The following is a 15,112-nucleotide window of genomic DNA, read 5'->3' as shown; positions in this document are numbered from 1 at the left end:
AAACTAACAAAAAATTCAAAATAAAACAGAAATCGAATCAATGAAACCAAGATCAAAAGAAATATAGCTTCAATTAAACTGAAACTGAAACCAAATCAAATTTAATACAAAATGATGTTTGTGAGAACACCCAGCGTGCATTGTCTCTCTGCTGGTCCATGTATCTCTTGTTGTCTCCCTATGAACCTCTATCTAATAATCTCGATACTTTAGATACTCGTATGTATATTTGTATCTCTGTCTCTCTATCTCTATACCCCATTCAAACCTATAACTATAACTATACATTTGACTCTAATCTGAGCACACAAACAAACACACACATACACAAAAATATAGACACACACACACGCACAGACAGAATCCAGTAGTACAGAGTTGTAAAAGTATAGTAAAGTGTTGCGATTGCCGCCTGCGTTAACCGACAACGATCCCAAGAAGCATTGCGATAGCGCTGAGTGCCGAGAGTGCCACCACCATCGGAATTGAACGAAAGCTAAAGCTAAACTCAACCAAAGTTAATTTTCATTTGATTTCAATTATGATTTTCCACATCTATCAATAACGATGACTATTTATGCGTATCTAACTAAGTAAAACCAAACTAAGTATGTCTGGCCTTAATGCCAAGCAAAACGAAAAAGAACCAAAGTACTTGCTTACATACGAGACGGGAAGCCGAAATCTGAGAACTAAAGGTAGCCCTAAAATAGCTCTATTGCCGCGTATATGGTGTTCTGTGTAAATATAATTGCCAAAAAGCAAATGCGACGATCCCCAAAACTGGGATCCATCCAAAGACGAAGCCAAAAACACATAAAAGCAAACTTGAAATTGAGCAAACAAATCCTCCTTATATGGAACCATGGCCAAGAACCAACCAAAAATATCAATCCCCCTCTCTGTCCCTCTCTTTGTCGCTCTCTCTCTCTGTCTCTCTCTCTCTCTCTCTCTCTCTCTAATTCTCTCTTATTCTCTCTCTCTTACTCTCTCAGTCCAGAAGCCTGAAAACCTTAAACCTGATCTATAGATAAATAAAACCTGGAGTATACAAAACTTTTCTTTTAATTCGGTCCAAGAAAAACAGTAATACAAAAAATAACAACCAAAAAAATAGCTATGATTCCACTTATATTCCACTTTGGCAACCCCTACACCGCGCACACCCCTGCAGATCCTGAGACCACCTACACATTTGGAAAGAAAAGTTATAAAATTGAGAATATTTGATTTGTTTTTTTGTACCTACCCTCTGTCACATATACACATACACACACATCTATTTTCTTGATCCAACAAGATCCTTTGTCCGCCCCCACCCTAAAAGTAGTTAAAACCAATCAATCCAAAACCCAAAACAATGCCGAAACCAAAAACCGAACCAAAACCAATACCCCAAATAACAAATTGCACGTGTCTTAAGCCGTAACTAACAACTCAATCAATTGCAGTCTCTTGTGTTCTATAATATGCATACCATATCTATATCTATATGCTACTGTACCCTACTGTATCATTTGTTGTATTGTTTGTCGGATCCTTGTAGTAGCGTAACGTACACGGAAATGTTTCAATCAGCAGATCAACAAACCAAAACCAAAATCAAACGTACCTTGTATCGTAAACGTATCGTAATCAATCAATATCTACTACTCGTATTGCGGCATTTGTGTATCCGTATTCGTATTATCAAGTGCAAAGCCTTATCTACTAATTACTTACCAACTAAGCAAGAAATATGGCAGCATACTTACTACATACAGGCATACATTCGCGTTCGCGTGCATGATAATTCAAATTTATATCAAATCGAAATGAATTCAAATTTAATTTATTAATTTACATGTCGAATATTAAGGTATTAAAATGTTTATTCACAAGCTAAAGTATTTTTTAAAAAACACGCACCCAATTCTCGGAATTTATTTTCATGATTACTATCAATTTCCGATTAAATCCTATTAAATTCCTCATTGTCATCGATTAAAACTAAGAATCGATTGTACTTGATTGTTATGGTATGTATGTATGTGTGTATGTAAGTATGTGTGTGTCTACCCATCCAAACATAAGTATGTCGCATTGTGTATGTGTATGCTTGTCTGTATGTGTATGTGTAATCAGTTGTACGTACGTAAATCGGTGTAAATTTATTTAATTTGAGTTGAGTTCTTTGATTTGCTTTCAAATATGATTCAAAAGAGATTTGTTCAATTAATTGCACCGAGCAATTGCGAGCAAGAAAGATTTTATTGTTTTTCTTCAATTAATTAACCACAATCGTAATCGTAATCTATATTGTCCTTGGTTTGGAATCGTTTGCGTTTCGTTTCCTAATTTCATTATTACATACATGCGATGAGCAGTGCAGCGAGCTGTCGATTCGACGATGCAACGCTGGAACAGAATCGAAGAAACGCAACAACTATCGTACTCAACACCACCTATATATACATATCTATATACCTATCTACTCGTACTCAAAGTAAATATATCTATAGCCATATTCTATATACATACATACATATATACATCTATATGCATATATCTACATATATATCTATATATCTATCTAAAAGAACAAACAAAAACAAAACCAAACAAAAAATTACAATACAATAAATATTATTCATAATACCAAAAAGTAGTTGTCGTTGTTGATGTTGTTGAAAATGTGCAATTTTAATTGATTGAAAACGCAAACAAAAAATTACCCAAACTAAGTACCAGAGAAGCAAACTGTAAGCAAATAACTTTTTTTGACGAATGCCAAAAAAAAAGACTGAAACCGCAAACCAAATAATACCATAATCTAGTAAAAACTAATGGAGGCCGGTTCGAAAGCCAAAAAGTATGCAGCAGTATTCTTTTTGAGCTGGCGTTTGTTACAAACACTTTGTTTTTGAGAAAAATAAAAAATAAAAACAGCAATACGATGAAGACGATTATGCAGAGGAGGAAATTCTATACCGGTACCATCACCGTAATCGTAAAACCCCTCACAAAACCGAACCAACCACACCACCAAAGAACAAAAGTCCTTCCCGAAAACAACAAAAATACTAGAACAATACCATACAAAATTTCTCTCACTATCTCTCTCTGTCAATCTCAATCTCTCAATGTCTCTGTCTGTCTCTCACTAAAAAAAATGCTAATTTCAATGTTTTTGTGTGTGTGCGTGTGTAGCGTGCGTTTGTGTGTGTAAATTCAATTGTATTAAATTTGGTTATTAACTAAACAAAAAAGCGATATGTACGTACTACTATATAAAACCGACAATTGATATTAAAGAACGAAAAAAAAACCAAAAAAATTACCAACTGCTAAGCGGACAGGCAGCATATATGTTGGCAATCGAGCAATTTCTGTGTAGAATCAACAAATGAACCGAGTTGAGTCCCCCCTGTATCTCTGTCTCTACCCCACTCTCGCTCTCTCTCTTTCTCTCTCTCTCTGTCTCTCTCTATGCAACTATGTCTCACTGCGTATCTCTCCCTCTGTGTCTCTCTCAGCGTATCTCGATCTGTGTATATCTCTCCCCTCACATAAGATGATAATTTTAGTTTAGTTCAGAGATATCAAGACTGTTTTTTGTTTGAATTTTGAAATTTCGATAAACGAGAATAACAGAAAAACCAAAAATGAAGAATCACCAAAGTGTAAAAAAAAAAAAACCCAAAACTAAAACATATGCAAACCCTACAGTAAAACATGAAAATATATACTATCTATACCTATGCCATATACTTCTAAAAATACCCCGTATACTAACCGAAACAAACTATTTACTCCAACATAACTATAAACTATACCATACTCGAACTAATACTAAACCAAGTACTACCTATATACCTATTCAACGTGCAACTTGAGCCACAGAGACACCCGACACTGACACCCCCACAAAACCACTAACCACACACCAAGTAGAACTACACTCTGATGCAAACTAAGTTCACCTTCTTTTTGATTTTAATTCCACACACAAAAACACACAGAAAAATATATACTGCATATCTGTATGATAGATCACACACACACACTTACTCTACTATATGTATCTGTCTATCTATCTATCTATCTATCTATATAGATGATTACCTATCTATTGTACAAATACTATAAGTAAGTTGAATACTGAAAGGCGAGCAATTTCGATTGCCGTTTTGCTGCAAATTGCCTTCGCTTAACTTTGTTGTTTGCATTTTGTTGGACAGCTTTGGCAACCCTGGCTTACACGAATCCCCCACCCCAAACACTACTTTATACCATTTGAGGGAAGCATGCATACTCTTTACTCTGTCTGCTCCGCTCTCTGTGTCTTTCTCCCGACCCCCAAACAAAAATCTTTCACTCGATTGCACGTAACTCAAGATCTTTTGATTTCTACCGACTACTTTTTTGTGGCACGTAATTAAAGTTTATAATTTGTTGTATATATTTTTTTAGTCTTTCCTTTGTCGAAACTTTGCCTGAGTGAGATCTGAGCCATGGCAGAGGTGCAGGCACAGGCACCTCCGGCCTTGACATGTGTAAATAAGCCCCCAAGTATTTCATTGAGCAACACCCCTTTAAACAGAAACAAAGTCTAACTGAAGTATGAGTAAAATATAATTCAATTGCAAATGGTTTGACTAACACATACACACGGACACGAACACGAACACGAACACCTACACCCATCTATCTACTAAATAAATACAAACAGAAATACCCAAAATATCGTATTTATAATCCAACGTATGTATTTGTATATTGCATAAGAGAAGCATCAAGACTGCCTGAAAACCCTCCTCAAAACTGAAAATTCTACCTCTTACACGAACCCACATACATAGATGGTAGACACACTCACTTGTACATTTGCAGTCTACACTTATCTTCAAAAGGTTGATACCACACAGTCCCCTGTCACCCGTCCAGCCCCCGCCCACCAGAGAATGTTGTTTGTTTTCACATTTTCTCCTATTTGAGTTTGATTTTTGCTGAAATTTCTAACCATTGTTCGTTTAAGTCGCCAATTTAAAGTCAACTCCAATGATCTGTAGCCGAGTAGTCAGTGGGTGAAGTGAGGGGATTGTGGGCGGGTGGGCTGCCAAGAAGGCACTGATGGGTATCTGTCCTTGTTGGTTGCTTGTTTATTGCCACCAGGCACTTGGCACTTGGCTGTTCGCTCGTCCCCTCGGCTCTAGCCTCTTGGCACTGGGGGCTCTGGCTCTTCTGGTGCCTTCAATTTATTATTGACTTTGCTGCAAGAGTTCTCAGACGCATCCTAATGAAGCGTAAGTGGCAAGCACTGCGGCAAGGCCCATAACAATAACAGCATAGAACAGCCCAAGCCTCCTTGTAGCAAGCTTATTTTTATTGCCCAAAATATATTGCCAATGTTGTTCTAATAGCAGAAACGAGCTCCCAGTCATTGCCTGGCAGTCAGCAGTGGCAGTGGCAGTCAGCAGTAACATTCAGTGGCACTGGCAGTGGCAGTCTGGAGGCATTGTATGGAATGGGATGGGAATGGGACTGGGCATAAAATTCATTGTTATGGTTACTGGGCATAAGTCAGTCACTCGCACAGAGTGAGCAGCGAAATCGCTGGAGTCGTCGTCATCGTCGTCGTCATAGTCGTATTCGTAGTCATAGACCTCCTTCAGCCTCTCCACACATTTTGTTAATCAGCCCCAAGTAAGCCAGTCCAGCGCACATGATACTTATTACACAAGCTACTTCCACACTCAAGTCAGTCCGGCAAGGGACGGGGAAATAATATGCGAATGGGTGTAAGAACAGAGATAGGGATATGGGTAGGGATACACGCAGAAGTCATTGTTCATCCACTTGGGCTGAATTTCATTATAGCCCAAGGGTGCACTCGGGTAGATTGGCTTGGTCAAAAAGGATTGCCGGAGGCTGAGACGGGAAGGATCTGCTATCCGCTGCTTTCTGTCATGAATGCCAAAAGTCTAAGCCAGATAAAATATTCTAGGAAAAGATCAGCAGGAAAAAAGGCATCAGAAAAAGCTTGGAAACCTTTCAAATATTAGAGTTTAGATTCTACTTGCAGGGTAGGTTCAGGGTGTTCCTCAGTCTTTTACACCGGCCCCCTTTCTGTTTCAACGAATGCGCTCATTGGCTCCGGCTTCGAGGCCCCATTTATACTTTGCTTTCGTTTCAATTTCATTTCGTAGACACTTTTGGTTTATTGTTTTAGTTATTTTTTGATTTACGCCTTTCAGTGATCATCCGTCTCGTTTTTCTCCAACTCTCCATACTTTCTCTCTCTCTCTCTCCAATTGTGCCCCACGCCCTATCTCTCTCTTTCTCTGTCTCTCTCTTTCTCTCTATGTCGTTTATATTAATATGTTTTTTGTATAGTGTGTGTTTTTCCCAAGTCTAGAACCCGACAAGACCCTGGAAAGTGCCTATTACATAGAGACAAACCAGAAACCAAAGTAAACGCCTCACCTAAACATTGTAGTCTCTACTAAACAATTGATTAACTAACTCAAGTTTAAAAACAATGCCAATTCGGACCCACCATCATTCCAGAACTCACGAAAAACATAATAAAAAAAAACAGTACCAAAAATATCGTTGTGAAAACTGTGACGAATGTAATGCCAAAATATGCCTCTCTGCCTCTCACCAAAAATCACAAAAAAATGATCGAACCGATGCAATGCAAAAAATAAAAATAAAAACATTTAAACAATTACAAAAGACAAACAAAAACAGCTAAATGTGAAACACGCCAAGCACAGGACACGAGTCACCAAAACCAAACACGAAAGTCACGAGTTCACGAGTCACTCACGAGTCACGATTCACGACTCACCAAAAGTCACCAAATTCACGAATCAGCGAATGCCATAAGCCGAGCAGCAAATTAGTCGGACACGAAAGCTTCCCAGCAATCACAACCAACCACTCCAACACGAAACTTGGTTAAGGAACCCTCTTCCCATCCGTTCTTGTCCTTTACACACTTCCCCTATGATTTAACTTGCTCTCTCTATCTGCCCTGTTTTGTCTTTCGTTAAACAAGCTCTGCCACAATCAAGCTCTGTCTGTATCCTCCTCTTTCACGTATCACGCCGCTCTCTGTCACACGTTAGCTCGCTCTCACCTGGTCACACCAGCTCACTCACTCACTCTCACTCTTTGGAATGGCCAAGTACTACTCACTCACTCGACGCTATCGAAGCTAAGAATCCCGACCCGTGTCTTCGACAGCTAGGATAAGCCAAGCGCAACTGTACCGTACCCCTATCGCTATATACCTCTCTAAAAATAAGTATACTTGTCTCCCACCAACACTTAAACCAGAAAAACAAAGCTAAATCGAAATTAAACAGCAAGACAATTAAATCTATACACATAAAAAGAAGAAGCCGAAAATAAAACATAAAAATAATTGAATAAATAACTATGTAAATCACTCTCTAGATACCTATCTCTCTCTCTATCTCAATCACTCAATCACTCAATCACGGAATCACTTACTCACCAAAAAAAAAACTCACTCGAACTTGTCAGTCTCTCTCTCTCTCACGCAATATCACGACTCTCACCTTTCCCTCACCTACCAAAATAAGATAAGCAAAAAAAAACCAAAGCAGCTAAGCAAAAGAAAAGCAAGCGTAACCAATACCAATACCAAAACCAAACCAGAAACCGAAACCAAAAACCAATAAAGCAACTATAAATGATAAATCCAGACACAATATATATATATCTACCTAAATGTATGTATGTATGTATCTCTGTCAGCTTTAAGTATGTAAAAACAAGTAAACCAGCAAAGAAACAAAACCAAAGCAAACCACAAAACTCAAGTCAAGTCAGCTGCAGACAACAAAACTCCAAACTCCAAAAAGCCCAGCAGCACACACAACCTACTACTACAGCCAAAGAAACAACAGCAACAGTAACAAGAAACAAGAAACAACAGAGATCCGAAACAAAGCAAACCATATACCATATCTAGATATTTATACTATAAACTATAGCTAGCTATATACTCTCTCTATATTTCTATGTTTCTTTAAATCTATCCCAGATGTATTTGAGAAAGTTTTGATTTTGATTTTCGAAATTAATCGCAAAAACAGAATACAAAATAAAACAAAAATACCAAACACCAAGAGATATACACTCAACACTCAGACACAAAACAAAATAAAAATAGTAACGAAACAAAAACAGGATAGAAAAAACCTGCTAAACCCAAACTAAGAAAAACAAATTAAGAGCTAAATAAACCATTGGGCAGGTATTGCTTGGAAATGCTCAGATCGATGCGTGTCAGCGAGCCACACATACCCGTATAAGTGTACATGTATCGATCGGTAACTGAACACACTTTGATTATTAAGCAGGAAATCAATACAAACCGAACACAGTGCCCAGCCCAACCACTGAGCCTTAGAACCCAAGCTTTGCAGCGCTATCTGTCTCTATCTATACCTCATGCTCACCATATACAAAATATATATCTCTCTCTATCTCTCTCAGTATATATAATATATATGTATCTCTCTATATCGCTCTCTATGTCTGTTTGTCTCACTCTAACTTGTGTATTGTGTTTGATTTTCTTAGAATAAACGTAAACAAATTTTTAAACATTTTATATAAGCAGTTCTCTTTCGTACATTTTCGTCACATTCAATTCAATTCAATCTCCAGCTCACATAGAATTTTCACCACGTATATTACCTAATTCAATTAAAATTAAACTAAATATTTAATTAATTTCTATATTGTATCCTCACTCACTCGATCACTTCACTCTATATCTCTGTTTCGATCTCTCTCTGTCGCTCGCGATCTAACACACGAAAGATCACCATACACCAATTCACAAACACACCACCGATCACGATCACAGCCTATCACAAGAAACTCACTCACAAATATCACGGTCACGATCACGATCACACTGCGATCTCGATCGCGATCACTGTCCCCACTCACCAACTCACCAACAAGCGCAGCTTTGTGGCTGTTGCACAAAATGTTTCTCTCTCACCCCACAAGTCACAACAGATAAATAGTGATTACCACCGATCAGCGATCACCGATCACTGACCGATCACTTCACTGCTCTCACCACTGCAGTAATAATTTCAGACTCAGTATTCACCACTTAAAGTATTAACTAACAAGAACTCAACTCACCTTTTTGCTAAAGCCGAAACGAAACAAAGAACCACAAATCAAATCCAAATTCCAATTCGTTTTCCAACACCAAAACCAATAAAGAAAACTGATTCCAGAAACCAACAACCAACCACTCACTCTGAACCACCGAATCACTCAACCAATTAATTGCATTCAATTCCGATTCAATTCTCAAATTCTCAAATTCTGAAGCCATTATCGAAATTTCACAGGTCTCTCTTCTCATTCTCTCTCAAACTCTGTCTCTCGTTCTCTGTGTGTTCCAAGTTTTTGGTTTGCCTTATTTGTTAACCAATTACAAACATAACTAGACAGTCAGTTAGTCAGATATTCAAATCAGTCAGTCAGCAACTAAAAAACATACCGGTTAAGTGGTCATCGTTAGACATCTATAAAATTCGATAGCTAAATTTGAATCTAAGTACCATTGGTTTCCCAAAACAAAAACCAAAATAAGTAGAAGCGGCCCGACTGATATCCACTCTCTATCTCTCATTCTAATCTCATTTCAATCGAATCTTCTATTAATCACTTCAGTGGCCCCCATTCAAATGCAATCGAATCTCGAAATTTGCATTCCCAGACAGTTCAATCACTTTTCGTTTCTCTCACACCTCTCTCAATCTCTCAATCTTTTTCTCTATAAATCTATCTCTCTATCTGTTTCACATACACACGAATCTTAGTTTCTTTTTGAGTTGTTTATCCTTCTTTTTTGTTTAAAGAATGAGTTAATGAAGAACCAGTCGAAACAATTGCTGTGACACCTTACTATACTTACTTGCTTAGAATAATCAAAAAAAAAAGAGAAGAAAACAAATAAAAAATGAAGTCGGAAAAAAACCGAAATGAATTCGAGAATTCTCAAAATGCAAATTGTATTTATTTCGCATTAATTTTAATACCCACCAACAGGCCCTCTGCTCTCTGCTCCGCCTTCAAATTGAATAGATGGAATATCGATCACAGATATATGTTCAGAGTTCAGCTTGAAAGCGGAACGGGAACGGGTATCCAATCTGAAAATAAAACTTTGTACTGTGTCTGGAGCAAGATTTCACCCTCGCCCCTCATTTTAATTAATTTGTAAGCGAGACTTAACTAGATAATTGTAAGGCCCATCGAAAAACAGAACAGAAATGGTTGAAACGAGTTGAATTGCGTACCACCAATCTATATCTACAATATATACATATACGCCAATAAATGTATATAACCAGAGAACCCCAGAAATGAAAAGCACCCGAGTACTATTCGACCATAGTCCTCGACTCCATATTCAGAACAGACATAGCAAAAGTTTTGCGTTCCAGAAAAGTTTCTCATCATCAGTTTGATTTTTTTCTTTCGTTTTTACTTTTGATCGACTTACTTAAACCACTGTCAAGACCGTCAATAATAATGTTCTTTCTCTTCGCCCACTCCAAACCAAACCAAACAAAATATAAACCAAAAACCAAAATCAACTCACACACAACCCAAAACACACCTCTGCGATATCGATAACGATGGCTTGATAACAGGTGTCTCATGTCAAAATCGATTCACCTGTTTTTCGCCTGCACACCAACGCAACGGTTATATTACTGATCACATTCTCGATTGCTGTGACGACGCGGCAGTACGTAGGAAATCCCATAGACTGTGTACACACAAGGTGAGTCGTCTGCACCCTCAGAATATAAGTTCTTTAATTAACCCGCTCTGTATATGTATTCTTTCTTGGCACACAGAGACATTCCCGAAGATGTTCTCAACACATATTGTTGGATACACTCAACGTATACAGTGGTCGATGCGTTTATGAAGAAGCAAGGTTCCGAGGTGCCTTTTCCCGGAGTTCACAATTCACAGGGGCGTGGCCCTCTAACAATAAAGCACACAAAATATTATCAATGGGTAGCGTTTACACTATTTTTTCAGGTAAGTCTATTATCCAAATCGTAATTTCGTTGCTAAACTCGTAACGGTGCAGCTTGTAAGCTTTTTCCGTTATGCGTTAAGCATAAATACACTCATAACTGAGAAAGCTTACAAGCTTTCAGCTTTCAGCTTTCACTTGAAATGCTTTCCCTGTGGCGTTGAAACTGTCTAAAAGCTGCGCTAAGCTTTCGGGAAGCTTTTGTCGTGCATCTTTTGTACACTACGTGTGGCAGCGTCAGCAGGAAACATGCTGAAAGCTTTGGGCTTTTGATTGTCAACTTTGCTGCTTACTTTAAAGTTTAAACAAAAGGTAAAAGCTAGGGGACAATGGTTCAGGGGAGTCAGGTCAGGTCAGGATTTCTTCACCATCCAAACACTAGACAAAGACACATATATTAATTGTTATTTAATAGTAAAAAATTACATATGTAGGAGATGGAATCGGAGATCTAAGTACGAGAAATAACAAATAATCTCGATTTTAATTAGTTCCGTGTATTATGAACCAACTAATTTATGTGTTCATGTTTATATTAAATATTGCAACAACACCTTATCCCTAACATTATACCATCACTATTGTCTCACTGAATTACGCGTGCCTGAAGTCTTCGTTGCAAACTGACGAATCTGCGAAGTCCTAAGCCCTCACATTTTGGGCTGAACTGTGAGAGGGGAATGCCGCCGTCTAGCCGAGCGCTGGGGAATCGCGTTTTGTCATCATCAACAATGACCTTTCGCACGGTGCCAGCCGTTGTCTCGGCCTTTTGTTGGCCATCATAAAATTCTGCGCCGCGGCTGATGATGATGGTGATGACGATGACAGATTAATGCGACACAGACTCTGCAGTTGCCACAGCTCCTAGTCGCAGTCGCAGTTCCTACATACTAGTCCGACCACAGTGCTCCACCGACCCCAACCATAACCCCAACTCCAACTCTAGCTCTAGGCTGCATTTTTGTGCATAATGATGATGTTTCGTGTGCAGCATCCGGAAAACCAAAGCCAGAAGTGTGGGCACCTATTTTTGGACTCTCTCTCTCCAGTTCTCCAGATACTCGTACTCGCATGTTCGCCCGATTCGACTCGAACACCGCCTCGCCCCGCCCGCCCCGCACAGCACAGCACCCGTCTCTGGCTGTTATTATATTTTCGATGCCGTTGTCTGCGCTATTTTTGTTAAAAACAAAAAACCGGGGGAATACGAAAGCGGAATGGGAATGCAATCGCTTGACCCCGTTTAAACCTCACCGATGGGGACGGGCATGCCTATGGGCAATGGGCTGTGGGCTGTGGGCTATGGCTGTGTCTTCCACTTGATTGGATGGGAATCGGTTAGGCATTCTCTAAGGTTGTGGCTCAGGTTCTCCTCGCGGGCTTCTCTCCTTAATTCGAACGTCTTTTATCAATTTTATGCGCAGTGTTTGCCTACTATTTGGATTAATTTTTTTTTATTTACGCCGCTATCCCGTGGCGTTTGAGGGTGCTGAAAAAATTATAATTTATGTTCTGAGTGTGGCCAAGCAGCGCCCAAGCATTCACCCATCCATATCCGTGTGCCCTGGGTCCCCTGGGGAATTCCCAACCCAAGAGCAGCGTCTCGTTAAATCTGTGTGCTATACAATTTTACAAATCATATTTCTTTTCGATCGCAACCAGAACTGACGCAACCATTTGACATCGCTCATAAAATCTGCGTGTGCGGTTCCTGGTCGGATCATAAAATCATAACGAGGCAGTGGTGCTGATGGACGGTGGTGGGAGGGGGGCAAGAACAACGGCTACATGCCACCAACTAGTTCATCAAAGTGTTTTCTTTTTCGGTTTTCTGTGCAACATGAAACTACATAAAAGTGGGCAAATTACTGCCCTCTGCGGTAGATCACAGATTTTTGTCTTATAAACCAAGAAACTCGGAAGACTCTTCAGAGCGATTTTATACCCCTTGGGAGTAGTAAGTACATATGTATGTATAGATGGGAAACAGACACTTCTTAGACTCTAAAACTATCAGTTTAAATACCCATTTACAGACAAAGAAGTGAACCTCTCTCTGTCCATGGACATCCTTTTGCTGTTTCTTTCAGATCACAGGCTACTTCTTAGCCAACAGCGGATAAACCTTGAGGACTACTCGAGGGACCCGCTCGTGACTAATTGAAATATTTTGTACATCAGGCTACCTTGGACCCTTTTCACTCTCTCGTGGTTGGACCTTAATGCAACATTTGGCGCTGGGCCCATGCATTTCGCTTTATTCGCCTGTCTATTCGACTGTCATATCCGGGTAATGTTTTCTGTGTGCATTAATGAGGCAAGGCCTTTCCGGACATTGTCTTAGCCAGCAGCAGAAAGAGCAGTAAAAACGGCAACAGCGACTGTCTGCTCTAAGCCAGGGCCAAGAAAACATCTCTTAATGGCCGAATTATGCAGAGGGATCTGCTTGGCCATTGTCTCAAGACGTCGACGACGACGGCAACGATGACGACGACGATGCTAGGCGTCTCACGTAGTGCCTCAAACCAATTGAATTTTGATGGCTATCCTCCATTTACCATACTCAAATTGAGCATTTCCCATTCTCATTCCCAGCCGCCCGTCCTATTGTGTGGTGTCCGCAGCAGCTGTACATCATGGATATGGAGATGGGGGAGTGGGGCTCTTGAAGGCCCTCCGGGGGTGCCTCTGACAACTTAATCAAATCGGCAAACGGATATGGCAGACAGTTTTTATTTCCATAACTCCAGCTGTGACAATGCCCGCCATAAAACTCCAATTGATATGCCCTGCATGTTGTCTAGGCGCAAAAATCAAAATACGCATAAATTCCATCTTCGTCTTGCCATATCCCATGTCCCGGATAACCCATGTCGCATGTCGCATGTTGCATGTCCAGTGTCCCATGTCCTGGCCAGGACAAAGAGCTTTGTCTGCCTGATTGCAGCAATAATGAGCGGAAATCGCACAAACAACAACGCGCCAAGCAGCCACATACTGCCAGAACAATACAAGTGGGAGGAAACCCTGCGACACGCCGGACTCCACACCACACCAATCGCGTGTCCTGTCCATTTCATTTACTCTCCTCCAAGGCATCCTCCAGTGCCAGCTCCAGCTGCAGGTCCTGCCCTGGCTGCGACTCCAGCCTTAGCCTCATCCAACTACTTCGCTGGCTGGCGACTCCTTCTTCTGCTGTTTTCTCTGCTGTCGCTTCAAATCATTGGGTATCGGGTCTTGGTCGTCGGGTTGTCGGGTTGTCATTGTCGTTGTCGTTGTCCATGTGCCGCCGCTTCGTGGCTTGTCCGCCGCTCGCGAGCGTGCGAGAAATAAATGCCGAGTATGTAAATAGTTTGCTCAAATGCACAGTGGCACGAGGCGCATTCGTTTCTGGCTGTGGGCAAAAGGGTTGATCAGTAATTACTCTGGCTGGAAATTTTCCTTTGATTCGTTTTCCACTAAAATGTATTTGGGGAAAGGAAAAAGACACTTGTTTAAACGGATTTTCCTTTATTCCTACTGGGAATGCTATTTCAAAGGAAAGCAAATGATAGTTAAATGAGAATCAGTGCTCAAGATATTTGAAAATATTTTAAAAATATTTTATAAATTCGCTTAAATTGAATTATCGCCATGTTAGCGTATTTTCGTGGGTTCTTTAGCTGATTTCATTTCTGTTGCAATGTGCCACTGTGCCTTGGGCAGAAGCAATGTTTTGATGAGGCCGAAGTCCCATTCTGATGGGTTATGGGCTTCTAGTGCTGCCGCAGCCGCTGCTGGAGTGGCATAGAGATGGGATTGGGATTGGGATTGGTATGGGGATGGGTGTACTAGTAGTGTACTGGAGCTGGGCCCATTGTTGGTGCTCTTTTGGGGCTGGCCACAGATTGTTGCAACTGCCACACAGATAGCGCGAGCGTCTCGCCGCCACGTCCATTGTTGTTTACGGCCGCCGAATGCAGCCGTGGAGTGGCAGAACTGTTGCCCCGCTCCCCGTTTTCCATGCCA

At 40.2% G+C, this 15,112-nt stretch overlaps 1 protein-coding gene across 3 annotated transcripts in view; it reads left to right on the top strand.

Annotated features, from left to right (window-relative positions):
- The window catches only part of LOC117903800 (innexin shaking-B), a 56,603-nt gene that overhangs the window by 28,307 nt on the left and 13,184 nt on the right, over nucleotides 1–15,112 (top strand). For all 3 annotated transcript variants that reach the window (XM_034816232.1, XM_034816231.1, XM_034816234.1), the window contains 2 exons: nucleotides 10,707–10,840; nucleotides 10,917–11,106. In XM_034816232.1, coding sequence (XP_034672123.1) covers nucleotides 10,707–10,840; nucleotides 10,917–11,106 — 324 coding nt within the window. The remainder of the gene's footprint in view (nucleotides 1–10,706; nucleotides 10,841–10,916; nucleotides 11,107–15,112) is intronic.

The sequence above is a fragment of the Drosophila subobscura genome, chromosome A (assembly GCF_008121235.1).
Source record: "Drosophila subobscura isolate 14011-0131.10 chromosome A, UCBerk_Dsub_1.0, whole genome shotgun sequence".
Taxonomy (NCBI): Eukaryota; Metazoa; Arthropoda; class Insecta; order Diptera; family Drosophilidae; genus Drosophila; species Drosophila subobscura.
This window is presented reverse-complemented; position numbering and strand designations above follow the sequence as displayed.